Source organism: Molossus molossus, unplaced genomic scaffold (genome assembly GCF_014108415.1).
Source record: "Molossus molossus isolate mMolMol1 unplaced genomic scaffold, mMolMol1.p scaffold_m16_p_6, whole genome shotgun sequence".
In the NCBI taxonomy this organism is placed as follows: Eukaryota; Metazoa; Chordata; class Mammalia; order Chiroptera; family Molossidae; genus Molossus; species Molossus molossus.
In genome coordinates, this window is record NW_023425399.1 from 7,659,757 (window position 1) to 7,679,845 (window position 20,089).

General features: G+C 56.0%; 1 protein-coding gene across 3 annotated transcripts in view; it reads left to right on the top strand.

Moving 5' to 3' along the window:
- ATP9A (ATPase phospholipid transporting 9A (putative)) overlaps positions 1-19,788 on the top strand; it is a 119,669-nt gene extending 99,881 nt beyond the window's left edge. For all 3 annotated transcript variants that reach the window (XM_036244555.1, XM_036244556.1, XM_036244557.1), the window contains exons 19-28: positions 1,805-1,903; positions 3,838-3,927; positions 4,003-4,147; positions 5,300-5,364; positions 8,243-8,398; positions 11,967-12,031; positions 13,344-13,452; positions 14,086-14,143; positions 16,595-16,798; positions 18,013-19,788. In XM_036244555.1, the coding sequence (XP_036100448.1) occupies positions 1,805-1,903; positions 3,838-3,927; positions 4,003-4,147; positions 5,300-5,364; positions 8,243-8,398; positions 11,967-12,031; positions 13,344-13,452; positions 14,086-14,143; positions 16,595-16,798; positions 18,013-18,149 (1,128 nt within the window). In that variant the 3' untranslated portion in view covers positions 18,150-19,788. The remainder of the gene's footprint in view (positions 1-1,804; positions 1,904-3,837; positions 3,928-4,002; positions 4,148-5,299; positions 5,365-8,242; positions 8,399-11,966; positions 12,032-13,343; positions 13,453-14,085; positions 14,144-16,594; positions 16,799-18,012) is intronic.
- Positions 19,789-20,089: the final 301 nt, after the last annotated feature.

Below are 20,089 nucleotides of genomic sequence, written 5' to 3' on the forward strand. Positions count from 1 at the left end.
GAGGAGCAGGCTGCATCTCCCTGGACCCCAGCAAGGGGCCCGCAAAGGCTGCGGCTCAAAGCTCCTGAGAAGGCGCATGTGTTTGCCACCTGCCTCGGCCCAAAGGCGGCTGCGGGCTGCGGGCTGCGGGCTGCGGGCTGCGTCCTCGGGCCTGCGTTCGGCAAAAGCGCGTGTGAGCGGGGTTGGGGGCTTGTGGATTAGACCTGCAGGGAGGGAGCTCTGGGCACGTGCCTGCCACGAGGGGCTCACATGCGTGGGCACGGATGGTGGTGAACCAGACGCCCTCCCGTGCCTCTGGCTCACCGGAAGTTGCGGGTGAGATCCCATTTTTGGAAAGATCGGCCTGATGTCCGAGGCCCCTTCCTGCTGCGCTGTGGTGTGTAAGCCCTGCCACGGGGCCACTTCTAGGTCCTCTCCCGGGGCTTTGAAGGTCCTCGTTTCTGCTGCTGGCTTCACCCTGGGGTGTTGTTTCTCCTTCTCAAAACCATTCTCTCCCAGCGAGGAGATGTGTCTTCCCAGAGTGTGCCCCGGCTTCTCCTGGTTTCCCTTGTTAGATGGGGGGGGGCAGGTAGTTTGTAAGTCGGGTCGGAGTCCTGGCCCCTCAGGAACCGGAAGGAGGTCGAACTGGACGAGTGTCTCTCTCACTTCAGCCCCTTGCTCAGACGTGGGGACTGAGGCCAAGCAAGGAGGGAAGTGTGGAGCCGGCCAGGAGCTCTCGTCCGGGCTCCTGCGACCTTCGCCCGGGTTTTCCAGAACTTGAGTCCCCCAGCTCCTTTCCCGGTGCCTGCGCCTAGAGCAGACCCCGAAAACCACCACCAAACCAGGGTCCTGGAAACCAGTGTCGTTTTTGAGGCCAGATGGGACGTGGAGGGAAAAGGCTGACAGACACCAGGGTCAAACCCCGAGGCAGGGGCCCCCTGGGAGGGCGTGGTGCCCTCGCCCTGGCCACCTCGCTGCCTGGGTTCCGGTCCCTCTCCATCGACAGCTTCGGGGCCCCTTGGCAAGTGACTGGACCTCTCGGGGCCTCTGTTTCTTGCCTCGTCAGACCGTGAAGGTAAAAGGAACCAAACGTGGGCAGCATGTGGGGGTGCCTGCCACAGTGGCCACCCTGGACGCCTGCGTTGCTATGTTCTGTCCTGTGCGTCCCCCCGGCCCGCACTTCTGTGGTGACGGTGGCCTCCTGCTGGGAGCAGGGAGAACAGGGTTAGTGGTGAAACCGCCGACGGAGCACAGAGCACGGTCCGTTTGCACTCCGAGCACCCGGTTCTGTCGGGTTGGGACTGGACCCAGCTGCGTGGCTCCGGGCAGGTCGCCTCCCTGACCCCACAGCCGTGAACGAACCTGGCTCCGTTCCCACCCGCGTTTTATCAGTGAGGGCTGACCCAGCGAGACCCCTCACGGCCTCCGGCCGGGTAGAAAGACCATGTGTAACGGGGCCAGTCAGCGCGGGAGACACGGACATGACCCCTCGTCCCTGCAGGCTCCCCTTTCTCAGAGATCGGTTGTCGCTTTAAGAAAAATCCCCAGGAAGGGGGGTCAGGAGGTCAGAGGCCGAGCTTCCCAATGGCCACTGAAGAACGTGGCCCAGCGGTTCTCTGGACGTGTCCCTTTGCGTTTGCTGCCACCTGGAGGGGCCACTCAGCGTCCTGATCCCTTGGGCTGGGCGTGCCCTGTGGGGTGGGGGTCACCGCGAGCCCCAAGGAGGCAAATGGGACGTAGCCGCTCAGCCCATGTTTCTGGAAACCGGCCTGACGCAGGCCACCTGCAGCACTAACCGGGGGACCCTCCTGTGCCCCGATGCCAGGTGTGGATGCTGACGGGGGACAAGCTGGAGACAGCCACCTGCACTGCGAAGAACGCGCACCTGGTGACCCGGAACCAGGACGTCCACGTGTTTCGGCTGGTAAAGCGTCCTCTGTGTCGGGGCCTCACGGGGGTGGCTGCAGTGCGCCCCGGAACCTCGTGAGCCCCGGGCGGTGCACGTTACCTCCCTGGGTGGGGGCTTCCACGTCAGCGTGGGGGGCTGCTGCGACCCAGGCGAGGCAAAGGGTTCCTCCTGGCGTGAGGTCCCGGAGCGCCGCGTGCCGGCCCCGACTCACGTTGTGTCCTCAACCTGGCGGGGGTCGTGGCCCCTTCGAGAAGCTGGTGCAGGTCAGGTGCGGCCAGCGTGGGGGTGCAGGTGAGCTCATGAAATTGTACCTACAAGTCCAGGAGCTCCCTGAACCCTTGGCCGTCAAGTCCTTGGATGAGAAATGAATCCGGACCACAGACATTGGCCTGTCTGCCCCCCTGTAGGAGCCCCCGAGGGCCTTAGAAGGGGTGTGTTGAGCCCGCGCAGGAGAATGCCCCGCCCTGGGGCAAGCACTTCCCCAGAGCAGTGCCGGCATTAGGAGCTCCCCGGGGCTGGACCCCGGGGCTGGACCCCAAGGCCCGGACTGGCCTTACTGAGTTGGGAGGTGAGCACTGGGTCCCTCTGGGGCAGGATGTCCCACATCTAACATCAGAGCCACCATGTCAAACAACTTCAGGGGCTCTAGATGTTTTGGGGGGTCTCCCCTCGCCCCGGCCTTTGGTCCACAGCACATAGAAGCTTCCAGAAATCCAGCTGTTTGGAAAACAGCACCAACAGCCTTGTTCAGAGGCAGATTCGGTCGATCCTCACTGTTCGGTCTGTACAAATGCGCCTGCTCATTAAACTTGACCTGCAGCCCGAAAATCGACACTCACGGTGCTGCTGTCAGCGTCCTGTGTGGACAGGTGCAGGCGGCGCGGAGTCCGAGTCAGCAGCTGGGGTGGCGCAAGGACACGCTCCGCCGTCTCGTTGCAGCTCCTATGCTGCGCACACGGGCCCTTTGCACGGTCTGTTTGTGCCATCTGTCTGCATTTTTGTGCTTGTTGTTGGCAATTTGTCTGTTTCAAGTGGCCCCCAGCACAGTGATGAGGGGCTGGCTACTGCTCCCAAGCACAGGAGGGCTGTGATGCGCCTTACGGAGAAAATACGTGGGTTAGATGAGCTTCTAGGCGTGAGTTCACAGCTATCGGCCATGCGGTCAGTGTTAATGAGTCAACACATGTGCGTTTTAGAAGCTGTCCCCAGGCAGAAACACACACAACACAAAGCTGTGTATTGCTCGATGGACAAAACTACTGTGAGCAGAGGCAGGGACCTAGCCCTGTGTTTCCCCGGGCGCAGGGGTCCCGTGTTTGCTGATGCAGCACTCAGCACGACCGTACAGAACCTCACTGTCACGGACCACGAGAACCGACTGTACGTCCGAGGTCTCGGGTTGTGAACGCCAGCTCTTGTGCCGGCCCCTGTTTTGGTCAGTTCAGTTTTATTTAAACACAGACACACCTATTGGTTTACATAACTGTCTGAGGCTGCTTTGTGGTCCGCGGAGCCTGAGTCTCCGGCCTCCCCCGCGGCCCTCGAGCCCTGTCGCTCTAGACTGACAGCCCCGCCCTGCTTCAGCTTCCTCACGCGGGGAGAAGAGCCCTTATGGTTCACCCCGTGGCGTCCGTGGGAAAAATACACGGGGCATCCGTGCAGAGCGCAGAGCGCTGAGCCCTGAAGGGAAGCGCGGTCATTTTGAGCTCTGGTTTGGATCACGTGGGCCACGGCCGTCCTGGGGAAGTGCCAGGTGAGGCCGGTTTGCCGACTCTCTGGATTCCCGGAGTCATCACAAACAGGATTTGGTTTGGCTCTGGGTCTGGTGGCAGAGGAGGGGCAGGGGTCCTTGGCCCGGGTGGCCATTGTCTTCAGCCGGCTCCAGGAAGCCACTGTTGTTGTGCGGCCTCCGCGGAGAAGGCCTGCTCACCCTCCCCGTTCCCTTGCAGGTGACCAACCGCGGGGAGGCCCACCTGGAGCTGAACGCCTTCCGCAGGAAGCACGACTGCGCCCTGGTCATCTCTGGAGACTCCCTGGAGGTGGGACCCCGGGCCCCTTCCTGCGGCCGTTGGGGGGGGTGGCCTTGGCTGACCCCCCCGTCCCTCCCTCCACAGATTTGCCTCAAGTACTACGAGTACGAGTTCATGGAGCTGGCCTGCCAGTGCCCGGCCGTGGTCTGCTGCCGCTGCGCGCCCACCCAGAAGGCCCAGATCGTGCGCCTGCTGCAGGAGCGCACGGGCAAGCTCACCTGTGCCGTAGGTAGGCCGACGCCCGGGCCCGCGGGGCCGCTGCTCTGCCCCTCCCAGGTCGCTCTGCTGGGCCGTGGGCTTCCCGCCGCGGGCTTGGCTCTGGGTTTGCTGTAATTCTCAGCTTTACTGTTTCCCTTTGAAAACGCGGAGATAAGCGTGCAGGGGTTTCTCCCCTGCGCTTGTGCTTTCTCCCCGGCGGGCGACGGGTGCAGATGCCAGAGGGAGAGGGCCACGCCGGGGCGCCGGTCCCCCTGGTTTTCCCTGGCTGGTGCCCGAGCCTCGTCCCCCGGAGGACTGGGAGGACGGCAGTGCTTCCCTCCAGTGGTGCCCGAGGGCAAACGGGGCAGCTCTTATCTACTTATTTTGATCCCCACCCAAGGACATTTTTTGCATTTACCTTCAGATAGAGCGGGAGGGAGAGAAGGGGAAAGAGAGAGAGAGAAACATTGATGTGAGAGAGAGTGGCTGCCACCCACACGACCCCATCCGGGGCCGGGGACAAACCGCAACCGAGGTATGTGCCCCTAGCCGGACCCGAACCCAGGACTCTCTGGTCCGCGGGCTGTGGCTCTAACCGCTGAGCCAAACCGACCAGGGCTAAATGGGGGTAGCTTCCGTCACTGCTGATCAGTAATGACACAGGCAGGGCGGGTGGCGCGGACACGGTCCCCCTGCTGCTGCTGCATGGCCGGAGCCCTCGCCAGCCACCTGGTGGCTCTGCCTCTGTGCTCACCGCGCGTGAAGCAGGAGCCCGATGCCGCGGGGTGCTGGTGTGGTTCATACGTGGGGGGAAGCAGATGCCGCGGGGTGCTGGTGTAGTTAGTAAGTGGAGGGGAGCAGATGCCGCGGGGTGCTGGTGTGGTTCATACGTGGGGGGGAGCAGATGCCGCGGGGTGCTGGTGTGGTTCATACGTGGGGGGAAGCAGATGCCGCGGGGTGCTGGTGTAGTTAGTAAGTGGAGGGGAGCAGATGCCGCGGGGTGCTGGTGTGGTTCATACGTGGGGGGGAGCAGATGCCATGGGGTGCTGGTGTGGTTCATACGTCGGCGGGCAGAAAGGGCAATTAGCAAGCACTCAGAGGCAAATCTGGGATGATTGTTGAAAGTAACCCAGTTTCTGGCCCCTCCCCGATTTCCTGGCTTTTCTGTCTGTGTGACCCGCAGGAGACGGAGGCAACGATGTCAGTATGATCCAGGAATCTGACTGCGGCGTGGGCGTGGAGGGGAAGGTGAGCAGGAGCGGGGGGCAGGGGCGTGGAGGGGAAGGTGAGCAGGAGCTGGGGCGGGGGCAGGGGCGTGGAGGGGAAGGTGAGCAGGAGCTGGGGCGGGGCCGGGGGCTGCTCTGCCTCGGAGCTGGAGCTTCTTTGGAAACACCCTGTAGAAAGTGTGCGAGAATTCGTACCCTCCAAGGAACCGTGCATCCTGGTTCCCTAACCTCACCTGGGAGTCAGAATCCCTATCGCTGCGTCTTACAAATGCTGAAACCTACATTTCAAAAAAAAAGTGTTTTTCCCCTGGCCGGTTTGGCTCAGCGGTTGGGGCGTAGGCCTGCGGTCCAGAGAGACCTGGGTTCGGTTCCCGCTAAGGGCACGTACCTCGGTTGCAATTCATCTCCGGCCCTGGTTGGGTCGGTTGCAGTTTGTCCCCGGCCCTGGTTGGGTTGTGCGGGTGGCAGCCACTCGATGTGTCCCTTTCATGTCGATGTTTCTCCCTCTCTCTTTTCCTCTCTCTCTCTCCCACTCTATCTGAACAAAAAAATGGAAAAAATGTCCAAAAAAAAATTTAAAAAAAAAAAGGGGGTTTTCTTTGCCATCGTCTCTGGGTACCATGAATGCACGGCTGACGGTGCCTCGGGGCGGCGCTGTCCGGAGCAGCACGAGCTGTCGGCTGGGTGCTGGTCTCGTGGGTCGTGGCAGGATGTGCGCCGTCGGCCCCTGGCTGAAAGGCCCGGGCAGGTGCACTTATTTCACGTGTGGTCACGACAGTTGTTCTGCTTCCTTCCTCGCCGGCTGTGCGCGTGCCTCCAGCAGGGGACTCGGCCCGCTGCACTCTGGGTCCTCTCAGGGACCCGGCTTTGTCAGAGCTGGGTGCAAAGCGGGAGCACAGAGGCCCGAGCAAGGCCCAGAGGGCTCCCTGGTCGCTGTGGCCATCTCGTCATGAACACGGCTGATCATAGCCCCGCTTCTGTCTGTCCTTTCCACCCCTCCTGGTTTGGGGGTTCTCGTGCAAGTTGACGATTACTTGAAGTTGCAGAGTGAAATGACCTTGGAGTGAGATGTTATGTCTGAACTCTGTACAGACTCCTTTAGTTTGGGTTTTAGGAAGCACCCTTGAGTTTAATAGGCAGGATTCTTTACACGTGTCTGTGTAGAACTAAAACATTTCCCGATAATGTTTCACTTGGTTTTTTGAGTATTAAAGGAAGAGGTGCCCGCTGTAAAAAAAATGAGAACAGTTTAGAACTGGATCAAGTGTCTTTTAGATAGCTCATCTAACTGGTAACTTGGTTTATTCTTCAGAATTTTTGTCTATGGACATTACTGGTTATGAGTATGTATGTACATATATATTGTGTACACACACATATGTACACACATATACATACACACGTCCTATATGTGTATATGTATTGTTTTCGTGTATACTTTAAAATTAGAAACATGTTGCATTTTTAATGCAACTTGCTGAAATCTGTTATATCTTCAATTTCTTTCTACATCAGAATATGTAGGTCCATCATTTTTTTTTTTTTTTTTTTATCCTCACCAGAGGATATTTTTCCATTTTTTGTACAGATAGAGTGGGAGGGAGAGAGAGAGAGAAACATCGACGTGAAGGGACACATCGAGTGGCTGCCACCCGCACGACCAACCAGGGCCGGGGACAAACTGCAACCGAAGTACGTGCCCTTAGCGGGAACCGAACCCGGGTCTCTCCAGACCGCAGGCCGAAGCTCTAACCGCTGAGCCAAACTGGCCAGGGCAGGTCCATCATTTTTTACCCTCAAAACTTTTTATTTTGAAAATGTCCCTCCTTCAGAAAGTTGAACTAGAACAATGAGCCACTTACCTGTCTACCTTCACCTCAGTTGGCCGATGGTTAACCTTTGCCTCATTCTCTGTATTTCCTTCCCCACCCCTGAATCAGCTGAAAGTCAGTTGCAGATAGAATGCGTTACCCCTAAATACTTTCGCATGGACCTCTTACATAAAAGGACATTCTACGTATGCAAAGTAGCATGATCCCAGCCCCCCAAAAGCCACATTGATTCATATTATATAATTTTCAGAGTTCAGTTTCCCCCGTTGTCCCCGAAATGATTAATGAAACATCTCCAGGGACCAGTGAGTGATCACACATGGCATTTATTAGCATGTGTTCGTGTCTCTTTAATCTTCTTCAGTGTAGAATGCTTTCTCCATCTTTTTTGGGGGGGAGGGTGTTTTTCACGACATTGGTATTTTTAAAGCATTCGGGAGAGTTGGTGAGTGTCCCGCAGTACCTGTGGGTAAGGTTGATCTGGTCCGCAGTCTGTGTGTTTGGTGTGAGTAGCCCCTAAGGGGGATTTGTACCTCTTGCATCAAGTCAGTCCGTCTGTCCCGTGACTGGCATCCATCATGCACTTTTTAAAATCATCGAAGTCCATTACTTCTGCACTGTGAATTACTTTCCATAAACGTGCAAAGCCGCCGTGTATGTTCAGGAATGTTCCATTTAATATTGTTGGTAGCGTCTGACCCACCCACCTGGCTCTCCATGCTCGTCAGCGAACCCGGCCTTACGAAGCGCCCGTCTTTCAATGATTGCTTCTGATGCACGTGGCGGGGTGGGCCTTACCCCAAGGCTTAGCACTAGGCCCATTTGACCCCCAAATGATAACTAGCTGTGGTTCGGAATGTTTTTTTTTTGTTTGCTTGTTTGGTTAAATAAATTCCTCTTAGATCAAATTTAGACTCGGACCACCGACTGCGTATAGCTCGGGACCCAAGAATCTGTTTGTTGAAGTTCTTCGAAGATCTCCTTACCGTGTCTTGCTGTTTCAATGAAAACAAATGTGTTCGCCTTGACCTCTCGTGCTTCTGACGGTGCCATTTCATCGGATTCTAGGAAGGAAAACAGGCTTCGCTGGCCGCGGACTTCTCCGTCACTCAGTTCAAGCACCTGGGCCGGCTGCTCATGGTGCACGGGCGGAACAGCTACAAGCGGTCGGCCGCCCTCAGCCAGTTCGTGATCCACAGGAGCCTGTGTATCAGCACCATGCAGGTGGGTGCGCGTGGCTGTCCGCACGGAGCCTGGGAGCGGCCTGTCTTAGGGCGCCGACCCGCCCAGGCCCCGTGGCAGCTGATGGACCTTGATTTGCTCCAGCTGCTTTGGGTGGTGCAGGCCATTCTTGGGATGTCGTGTACATGACCAGGGTCGTTAGAATCGGAAGTGAGTTATAACTGGTTTGCCAGAGGGAAAAAAGTGTCGAGTTAAATGCTGAGTGGGCACTGAATTTGTCACATGCAGAAAGAGGGGCCAGCGGAGAAGAACCACAGAAGACGACGACCTTGCTTTCCCGAGTGCTTCCTGCACGCTGGGCATCGGGATGTGTGCACAGTGCAGCGTCTCACTCAAGCCTCACCACAGCCTGTGCCCACTTCACAGATGGGGCACCCAGGCTCCGGGCGAGGAATTTGTGTAGTGTCCCTCGGGGTTCGGTCACTCAGGGGAACTCTTAAGGCCTGCTCGGTGCCCTCAATACAGAAGGGCTCTAGCACTTAACTGTGTACGAGGAAGAAGGCCAAAGGGAAGGAAAGAAAACGTTTTGGGTGTTGAAAAACTATCAACCAATTTTCCTCCATGGGCATATAAGCGAAAATACCCCCCGTTAAGTGGTGAGAATATTGCAATGATTTATCTCAGAACCCGGGTCGTTTTCTGACCAAGTCACTGAGAACAGCAGGTCCTCGAGTAACGTTGATTTGTTCAGCGTCATTTCACTATTAACCGTGGTGACATGGTGTAAGAACTCAGCTCTGAAATCAATTAGCCTATGGTAAAAACTGGTTTTATCATACATCGTTTTGCTTAAAGTCGCGGAACCTATCGACAGTGTTATTAAGTAGGGACTTACTGGGCCTGTGATATTGTGCAAGTCACTTTACCACTCTGGGCCTCAGTCTTTCCACCTGTAAAATGGGGATGGTAAAACCTGCCTTGGCTCCTGCACAGGGCTCCTGTGAAAAGTGGAGGATTGTATAAGGGATCAAGTGTTGAAGGCATCCTCCCCATTAGTAATAAAAACAAAACAGCATATCCCGGCTGGTGTGGCTTAGTGGATTGAGCATCGTCCCATGCACCAAGAGGTCACTGGTTAGAGTCCCAGTCAGGGCACGTGCTCAGGTTGACGGTTCGATCCCAGTAGGGGGCAAGCAGGAGGCAGCTGATTGATGTTTCTCTCTCATCGATGTTTCTATCTCCCCCTCTCCCTTCCTCTCTCTCTAAAAAAATATAAATTCAATAAAAACATTTTAAAAAGAGCCCTGGCCGGTTTGGCTCAGTGGTTAGAGCATCAACCCGCAGACCAGAGTCACGGGTTCGATTCTGGTCCAGGGCACGTACCTCGGTTGCGGTTTGTCCCCGGCCCAGGTCAGGTCTTACGGGAGGCAACCAGTCGATGTGGCTCTATCACATCGATGTCTCTCTCTGTCTCTCTCTCTCCCTCCCACTCTATCTGATAATAAGTGGAAAAAGATCCTCAAATGAGGAATAACAAAACAAAAAAAACATTAAAAAAAAACCCCAGGATAATGTATACAATAAGGTGACATTTAAATGTGTAGGAATGGTGTTTAATCATACAAGAAAGGCATAAGGCCTTCTGCCTTCCAGAGCAAGTCGGGTGGCGTTGCTCTAAGTTTACGAGAATTCACCCCCACCGGCCCCTCCACGCATGCCTTTTGGGGGTGACTGTATGTTTTTAATATCTACTGCATTTGTAAGTGTAGGAGCCTTAAAGTGATTTTCATCAACGTGCTCTAAACCCCAACAGCTGGTATGGTTCATCAGACCACATCTGCGCTTTAATTTACGTTCACTCATCGATTGAACTGGATAGCACTGTGCTTTTAATCACTGGGAGATTAATCAGCTCGTCTCCGGGCAGGCACACAAAGCCGGCCTGGAGAGCCGACTTCTGTAAGGCTCGTGTGTTACAATGAACATCACTTCAGGAAAAGAAAACTGCACCCTGAGAAACTGTTCTTTGTGCTAGAAAAATGCCCGTAACCCCTGTCCGCTGTGCTGAAAGTGGCCGGCCGCGGGCAGGTCCCCGTTAGAATTGCATCTTGAGCTGGTGTCTTTGATAGATAGAGACACAGAGTTTTGTTTTGTTTCTCCCCCAAATGCTCTTTTCACGATGAAGTCTTTTTTTAAAATTATGTTTTTATTGATTTTTTTTTAGAGAGAGAGAGAGAGAAAAACACTGATGTGAGAAACATCGATCGGCTGCCTCCTGCACGCCCCCTGCAGGGGATCAGGCCCACAACCTGGGCATGTGCCTGACCGGGAATCGAACCCGGACCTCTCTGTCCCTGGGATGATGCCCAATCCACTGAGTCACACTGGCCGGGCTCAAGATGAAGTCTTTCTGGTCAGCCCGCTGCTTTTGGAGAAGGAGGCTCTCCATGGTGATACGCAAAAACCAAACACCCACTTTTTGCCATTTGCCCAGCCCAGGTGAGAAGTTATTTGAAAAGTGACTTTCACCGTTCAGTTCCAAAATCACAGCCAGGGTGCCACCAGGGCTCCCCGTGACCCTGGCCTTAGGTGACACCTGTGTTCTGAGCTCCGTGCCAAGTGAACACCCACGACAGGTGCTGGGGGGGAGATGTCTCGGGCCAGACACGCTCTCTGATCACTAGGGCGTCTCAGCCTTTCTCTTCGTGCTTTGCTGTTAGACAGCTTCCAGGCAGCAGCTGCCTGGCCTCCCTTTGTGCCCTGCTGGTGGGAGTGGGCGTCAAGGCTGCTGCCCCGTGTTAGCCGTGCATGTCCAGAGCAGGACGTAACGGCACCAGGCCGGTTTGAGGCTCCCTAGCCTGTCACCACCATAGCTGACAGTTTCCAAATCAGGAAGCAGACGTTTCAGAAATCATTTGTAAATATCTTTATTGCTTCTGTCCAATTGCAATTTGTAAACGTTTCAAAGATATCGAAGCATGCAGTGGAAGAAGTAAAGCCTTCTCTTCCACCGCACCCTCCGGGTAACCGGTGAATGTCCCCCCGGTGGAGTATTTTTCCACGTCAGTTCACACACATATGGCAACTTGCTCATCGGTTATACCTCCAGAGAGGTGGCGCTTCTCAGCTGTGAGGAGTGTGGGCTTTGCAGACAGGCGGGCTAGCGCCCCGAAACGCCATTTACCTGCTCAGCGTCCCCTTCTGTACTATTCGGGTGGTTTTAGGACTCGCTCTCATGCGTGGTTCTGGAGATTCACTGAGCTCATGTACAAAGCGTTCCTGAGTCAGCTCATGGGACTTAATTACATATTCACAAAGGGGCTGAGCGTGGACTCTGGAGCTCAGCTCCTTGGGGATGACTCCTGGCTCTGCCACTTATGAGCTGTGTGATCTTGGGCGAGTCACTTAACCTTTCTGTGCCTTTTCTCATTGGTGACATGGGGAAGATGATCACAGTACCCATTTCATAAGGTTGTTGTAAGAATTAGATGAGCTCATATACTGAAAACACTTGTGCCAGCGTTGGTGTAAAATAGGTGCTTTGTAAGAGTTGGTGTTGTTTTTAGACACGCAAACGTAAGCTGTTTGGTGACATCCTTTCTCCTTGCAGGCCGTGTTTTCCTCCGTGTTTTACTTTGCCTCCGTTCCTCTGTACCAAGGGTTCCTCATCATCGGGTAAGGAAGCCCAGGCACGCTGTTCTTTTTATGAAACCACCCCGAAATGCCACACAGGAGAGAAGGAACCTCGTATAAAGACCCTTCAGTCCCCAGGTGGCCGGTCAAGCCAGGCCGGGAACGCGGTGTAGAAATGTTTGGGAGTGACCGAGTCTGAACCGCTGAGCCTGTGACGAGGCTGAGGAAAGTCCGACGGGCTCGTGGGCCGTAGCGTGTGGCTGTTTGGACCTGGTGAGGGGAAACGCCCACCCGAGCCCGAGGTTATTCGCTGCTGGGCAACCAAAGCCGGGTCAGAGGCTCGCGGGCTCAGCAATTTCACTGCGTCTTAGAACAAGGGAGAGGTGGGGTCTGGGAAGGACCCCGCCTGCGTGGCCGACCCCGGCGGGCCAGACTGCGCTCTGTCGGCGGGTGCACCTGAGCGTGGCCCCCGCGTGCCCCTGGCCCGTCAGGGCGTCACTCAGACATTTGCTGCCACCAGCTCACCCCCATTCCTGACCCGGAATTCCTGCCACTCCTTTTGACCTTTTCAGAGAAGGTGCTCAGTCTTGGAATGACCCAGGTAGGGGGAGTCTGAGTACCCCATCTCCCAGATAGAGACACACTCAGGGCACCCTCCTGGTTTGTAAGGGGCTCGGAAGGGCCGGCTGGCCCCAGGGGACAGACTGACCAAGTACACTTTCTGTTTTTTTATGTTTTGCCACTTCAGCGTGAGAGTAGGCCCTGGAATTCTAATGGGAAAAATGGGACTGTCCTCTGTCAGGTCCTGGAAGACTAAAAAGACAGGCCTGAGTGTAGCCACGGGCTTCCGCACTCCACGTGGCCTTCCGTGATCTGGTTCCCTGCTCCCTCTGGGTCTCAGCCCCGCCCACTCAGCTCCAGCCACTAGGCCGCCTCACTGTTCTTCAAACAGGACAGACACATCCCTGCCTCAGGGCCTTTGCACTCACTACGCCCTCTGCCTGGGGTGCGCTTCCCTCTGACATCGGCACGGCTGTCCCCTCACCTCTTGTGGGTGTTCACAAATGTCACGTCCCTTGGCTACCTCTGTAAAATCGCATCCCTACCCTGTGTCTCATCCCCTGTTCCCCATGAAACTTTCTTCCTAGTGCTACCTCCAGCGCAGAGTGGGTGATGAGTTGTTTACCGACCCACTGACCGGCACTCGGGGTGGACACGCTTGTCTGTCATTCATCTCGAATGTTCGGTGCTTAGATCCGGTCCTGGCCCATGGTAGCCGCTCAGAACGTGGTTGCGGGTGGATGATGGAATTGGTCCAGGGGCGGGGCCTTACCTGCGGTGATGTTCTCTCCAGGTACTCCACCATCTACACCATGTTCCCTGTGTTCTCCCTGGTCCTGGACAAAGACGTCAAGTCGGAAGTTGCCATGTTGTATCCTGAGCTCTACAAGGATCTCCTCAAGGTTCTCTGAGCTCCTTTCCGCCTTCCTTCCTCCTTCCTTCCTTCCTTCCTTCCTTCCTTCCTTCCTTCCTTCCTTCCTTCCTCCCTCCCTCCCTCCCTCCCGCCCTCCCTTCCTCCCTCCCTCCCTCCTTCCCTCCATCCCTCCTCCTGATCTCATGTAAAAGATCTGATCTGAACACACTTGAACTGGCCTCGGGAAGGACGGCATGGGAGTTTGTTTTGTTTCTGTTTGTTCCTTAAAAAAGTAACGTACGTACACGTAAAGAATATTGAACAGTACAATAATATATACACTGAAAACAAACCAGTGACTTTTAAAAAAGTCCCTACAGGTCCATTTTATACCTGCAACTTCTGCCCACTCCTAGAAATGTCGACGGACACGCCTAAAACACGCGTGTGTGTAATTTCATTGATGTCTCCTCGTGGGTTTTACTAAAGGGCAGACGGATTCCTGTCTGATGCCCATTCTCTTTGAAAACCGTAATTGGGCGAACGTGCTCAGGGACCTGTACGCTGCTCCCGTTGATGAAGACAGGCAGGCAGCCGGCCCCGTTCGGGCAGAGCGGGAGGAAGGCCGCGGGCACCCTGGATGCTCCAGCACCGTAACCGGCTCTGTCTTCCTCTCCTTTAGGGACGACCGCTGTCCTACAAGACATTCTTAATATGGGTTTTGATTAGCATCTATCAAGGTAAGGAAGGGGGGAACCCCCTCTTGTCCCGCGCTCTGGCCTTGACCACGGGCCGGCTTAGCTGTTCTGTTGTCTGTAGAACATCAGGAAGCGGGAACCCCGGAACAGCAGCGCGGAGCATGGCAGTGTGCCCGGGGAACCCCACTCAGCGTGGCCCAGGCCGCTAATGCCCAGTGCCAGCCCCCTGTGTGATAGGGCGCTGTGAGCCCCACGCGATGGAGTCGGGGGGAAAGTAGCTCACGCTCGTCAAAACCCGCCGAGGTGTCCGAGCCATTGCAACAGAAAGCTCTTGCGCTCTGGAATGTTCTGGTACTTCTTCTGGAGTCAAGTTGCAGTTTTGTGAAAAACATATTTATTTCGGTGGTCTCCAGAGAGGGTCCCTGGGACTATAGAGGTTTTGTAAGACAGCTCGTTGAAGTCCGGGAAGAAAATATCAAAGCCTCTGTTTGCTTTTTTTTTTTTCCCCCTCACTCTTTTTAGAATTTCTCTTTTTATGTATGTTTCTATAATGCACATAATACACAGTGGTCTGAATGTCTCTCCCATCGGCACATGTAATTTACAAATATGCATGGTAGCTCTGGCTGGTTGCTCAGTGGTTAGAGCATCGGCCCACAGACCGAAGGGTCACGGGTTGTTTCTAGTCAAGGGCATGTACCTGGGCTGCAGGTTCGATCCCCGGCCCCAGTCAGGGTTGTGGGGGAGGCAACCAATCGATGTGTCTCTTTCACATCGATGTTTCTCTCTCTCTTTCCCTCTCTCCCCCTCTCCTTCCTCCCTCACCTCCTCCCTTACTCTCTATCTAAAGGTCAATGGAAAAATATCTCGGGTGAGGATTAACAACAACAATAACAACAAAAAACACAAAAAGCAAATGTACATAGTATATTGGGGTTCATCTTTAATGCTTTCTTCTGATGGGGTGCACAAAGAGTGTGGAGACCATTGAATTTGTTGGCAGGAGGTTAATTGTCATTAAAAGGTGAAGGGGGTATTTTATGGAGTGTATCAGGCAGAATAAACGCATCCAGGTCATGGCAGTAAGCCATGGGGCAGCATCCCAGCCCCCACCTTCGGCGGTTATACCTGGCCGTCGTCGGGGAGTCCGGGCGGTTCCCACCTGGCCCTGCCTCTGTGCGTTCTTGTGCTGCTGGTACTTGTGATCAGTGCAAGACACATCCGCTCAGTCCCCGCCTCGCTAGGTAGAAACTTACCTGCACCCTCCCCCACCCTCCCCTCTCTCCCCAACAGTGGTGCATAAATCTTCGAGTATCCCTCTCAGCTGCCTCTCTTCTGTCGTGTAAAACGTCGCATAAAATGAGTGTACAGTTCAGTGGCACTCAGTATATTGACGTTGTTGTGAGACAGGTCTGTCTCCGGGACTCTGTCATCTGGCAAGACGGAAACTCTGTCCGTCCGACAAAAAACTCCTCTGTCCCCCTCCTGGCAGCCCCTGGTAACCGCCAGTCAGCTTTCTGCCTCCATGAATATGACTAGTTCCCATGCCTTGTCGGAGGGGAATCATACGTATGTGTCTTTTTGTGACTACCTACCTCTATTATTTTATTTACTTATTAAAATTTTTTTTTTGTTAATCCTCACCTGAGGATATTTTTTTCATTGATTTTTAGAGAGTGGAAGGGAGGAAAGGAAGGGGAGAGAGAGAGAAACATCGATATGAGAGAGACACATCGATTGGCTGCCTCTTGCATGCACCCCCAAATGGGGCCAGGGATCGAACCTGCAACCCAGGTATGTGCCCTTGACTGAGAATCGAACCTATGACGTCTAACCACTGAGCCACACTGGCCAGGGAAACCACTGTCATTTTATTTTTATTTATTTATGATTACTTGTTTTTTAGAGAGAGAAAGAAATATTGATGTGAGAGAAACATCAATCGGCTGCCTCCTGCACGCCCCCTACTGGGGATTGAACCAGGACCTCTCAGTCCATGGACAATGCTCAATCCACTGAGCCACACCGGCCGGGCCCACCTCTCTCGTTTAAAATAATATATTTACGTTTCTGTGTCGTGTTCCATCCACTTCAGATAGTTGCCCTCTTCCTCCCTCCCCCCCCAACATCCCCCATAATTATAGACGCTTCGTTCTCTATGGTCAGAATGGGACTGTGATGCCTCTAAAAGGTTCACAAAGCAGCACTCATTCAGCAAGTTGTGCCTGTCATGTCTCAGTGGGAAAAAGGAGGGGGTCACCCTGCACGAGCAGCGTGAGCCTGGGTGGGGCGTGGGGAGGGCTCTGTGTGCGTGTACGGGGTGCTGCTGCAGGTGCGGCCCTCCCACCGCCTGTCTCTCCTGCAGGGAGCACCATCATGTACGGGGTGCTGCTGCACGTACGGCCCTCCCACCGCCATCCCCCTGCAGGGAGCACTGTCGTGTACGGGGTGCTGCTGCGCGTACAGTCCTCCCACCGCCTGTCTCTCCTGCAGGGAGCACCATCATGTACGGGGCGCTGCTGCTCTTCGAGTCGGAGTTTGTGCACATCGTGGCCATCTCCTTCACGTCGCTGATCCTCACCGAGCTGCTCATGGTAGCCCTGACCATCCAGACCTGGCACTGGCTCATGACGGTGGCCGAGCTGCTCAGCCTGGCCTGCTACATCGCCTCGCTGGTGTTCCTGCACGAATTCATCGGTGAGACCCCGCCCCAAGCGCACACGCACGTTCAGAGCCTGCCCGGCAGGTCCCAGGGTCTCACCAGCTTGCGGAGGAAGGGAGCCCCCTAGCATGCTGGTCCTGGCTCCTGTCCAGCAGGCCTTGGCTCTCGACCACCCCACTGACTTACTGGGTCCCCTTGGGACCGAGGCAGCGGTGAGCCCGTGGGAGCTGGGGCTGCGGGCGTGCTCCATGTTGCGTCTCCCGTTAGAACGGCACTGCTCACGGGCTGAGGACAGGGTTCTCCAGGGAGCTGCCCCTGTGCCGGGCTCCGGGCAGCTATGGAGGTGCCCAGGGCCCAGGCCTCGCTCGAGGACGTAGCACTGTTCCCTTGAGAAACTGCCTAACCGGGAAAGTGTCTTTGGTCGCGCCTCTAGTGTTACCAGCAGACACTCTTTCAAAGGGTTTCAGTAAAGAGAAAGGAGCATCCTTGTGAAAAGTGAAAAGTCTTACAACAGTTCCACGCGTGTGCCCAGAAGTCTCTCAGAAAGGGTTTTGTGAGCACCTAGTGCTCAGTGGCTGGGGGGGAGGGGTCCCAGAGGCTTAGACGACAGGAGCTCTGTCCTCAGGACCCTGCGGTCGGTCGCCTCGGACGTGGCCCCGCCACAGGGCTGGGTGAGCAGCACACGGTGGGCCCGCGGGCTGGTGCCTAGTAGGCACCTCATCAGTGCCAGCCTGTGCTCTCCCCGCCCTGTGCTCAGGCCGTGGGCATGGTGTTTGCCTGCAGGGAGCGTGCCCGGCTTAGGGCAAAGCCCTGAGCTCACGCTCTTTCCGACCGGGGGGCTCAGCCCGCCTGTTGCCACGTGGCTCAGATCCGCCCCGTGCCCGTCTGTGACCGTCATCAGTCGAAGGCAAAAGTGTTTGGGAAGCAGAAACGTGTGTTTGAGGGTCCCTTTCTGCTCTCCGGCGGTCAGAGCCCAGGTCAGAAGCCCCTGAGAGAGGTGGCTGTCCTTCCCTAGTCGTTGGAAAGGGCACTGAGTGTCAGCAATGCAGAGGCAGGGCAGAGACACGGGAGAGCGAGGACGGCCAGGCTGACGGCCTTCCTGGCCGCGGCACTTCCGGCCCCCGAGAGACCCAGAGGGGAGGAGCCACAGACGGCGGGCAGTGTGTGTGACAGGCGATGGCCGTCTCTGGACGGCACGCGTCTTCTGGAACCTCCGCCCGCTCACCAGAGTCTTCCCGTTTGCTCACAGATGTGTACTTCATCGCCACGCTGTCCTTCCTGTGGAAAGTGTCCGTCATCACTCTGGTCAGCTGTCTCCCCCTCTACATCCTCAAGTACCTGCGGAGACGGTTCTCGCCCCCCAGCTACTCGAAGCTCACGTCGTAGGCTGCGTGCGCGGCGGGGGGCTCTGGTCTCTGCTTGCCCCTCGGACAGAGTTCAAGCCCCGTTGGTCTTCCCCGCCGCGGGGACTTTGCGGGAGATGCTGACACGTGCAGTCGGGACGCGAAGAGGCTCCGCCCGGAGTCCTGCCGCTGAATAAACAGGGAGGTTCCAAAGGTGCCCACGCCGGCCCGTGTGAACCCCGGTGACTCCTCCTGGGGTGACTGTCCTCATGGGGGGCTCAGCCAAGAGATTTATAGATGGGTCACTGTGCAAGCTTCCTTATGACTTGAATTTCGTTTTCCTGTGATAAAAGTTTCCGTCTAGTTGAAGGTTGTAGAGGATTTTTGGGTTCGTGCCCCTCCCCCAACAGTCCTAACGTGCGTGTGCTCTTTACGCCTTTCTTGCTCCTAAAACTGGTTTTAGGGAAGTGTAGGTTGGGGGGGAGACGGTGGCATTGGGAAGTTACCCGGACATAATCTCAGTGTGGAGATGCCAGGCACGGCCCCGAGGCAGCCCGCGCGTGGGAGCTGTCAGGCCGCCTGGGTTACGAGAGGACGCGAGGCGAGGGCGAGCGTGCCGCAGGTCCGAGTCATTCCAGGCTGATGCCACCTCCACGGCGCGGGAGTCCCGCCACCTGCCACCTCGTGAAAGAACCGCCAAGGTGTCATTCTACTTTGTTCAGACCTGGTAACAATGACAAAGCCTGCGCCTACCTGAGGACACCCTCAGACATTTCCGGCGTGTTGTTGATGGCAGGACACGTGCCACGGAACAGCCCCTGAACGTGTCGACAGGGTGATAAGAGCCTCAAGTAATTCTTGAGAGAACCACAGCAGAAAGGACAGGGCTGGGGCTCTTTGCTTCCACGGGGATCTGCGTTCTGGCAGGAGGAGTGACTGAGGACAGACGGACAGAGGCAGCGGCTTCTTACCGCGGTGCCAGGCATGGTGGCAGCGCGGGGGCCGAGCTCTGTTCCACGGGGGACCTCAGCAAGGCAGCCAGTGGTTGCGAGCCCCTCCCCCACCAGGATGCAGTCCATGTGTGCGTGTTTCTTATAAAGCTGGGGCTTCTCATTTCGGGGCAAGCAGGGGGTTTCCAAGCCCTGGACGTGGCAGGACAAGGCGTTGTCAGGTTCTCCCGTCGCTCCTCACGGCGGCCACATGTGCGTGTCATAAGGGTTCAGTTGGTTGATCTCCAAGAGCTGACTGTATTTGATGTGTTGGACGTGTGATTAATTCTTTATGGGAACATACCCTTCAGCCCGTCAGCATGACGCTTCCCGTGTGCGCTTCAGAGCCGTCAGCTCCTCCGGCCTGGTGGCTGACACCCACGTCCTGCAGGTACCCCTGAGCCTGGAGAGCTGGGGACACGAGGTGCCAACCGTTCCCTCCCTTTGCAGCACCCTTGACATGCTCATGTCTTTATGTTGCCCTCTGACATCTTTGTACAGTGACAGCGGATTGCAGGCGTTGGCGAATTGGCTGTTGCCATCCCTTCCATCTTGTCCTGAGGTCCTGCGGTTTTACAGTGTTTGCCCCTCCCTGTTCAGCCACCCCGGCCCTCGGCGAAGATGCACAGGGCGGGGCAAACGTAGGTTTACGGTGGTTCGTATGGAAAAGTCGTATCGTGATTAATAAATGATGCTACAGGAATAAACTCCGTGTGTTTCGTCCTCACAACTGTAAACCTACGCTTGGCCCACCCCGCGTGGTGGCGGGAGAATGGGTATTTCGGAGCAGGCTCTGTCCACAGCTCCCAGAGGTCGGCAGGCCTGACTTGTTCACTGCGCCTCTTGAAGCGGTTTCGAAGGTGAGGAGGAGAGCGCGGTGCTGGGGTGGCGGCACCAGTCTGTCGCCGGGAGTTAGACGGTCACACTGGACGTCCTAAGTAATGCCACTCTGAGTTTGCAAACCTGGTCCCTGGCCTTGTTCACAGACGGGTGA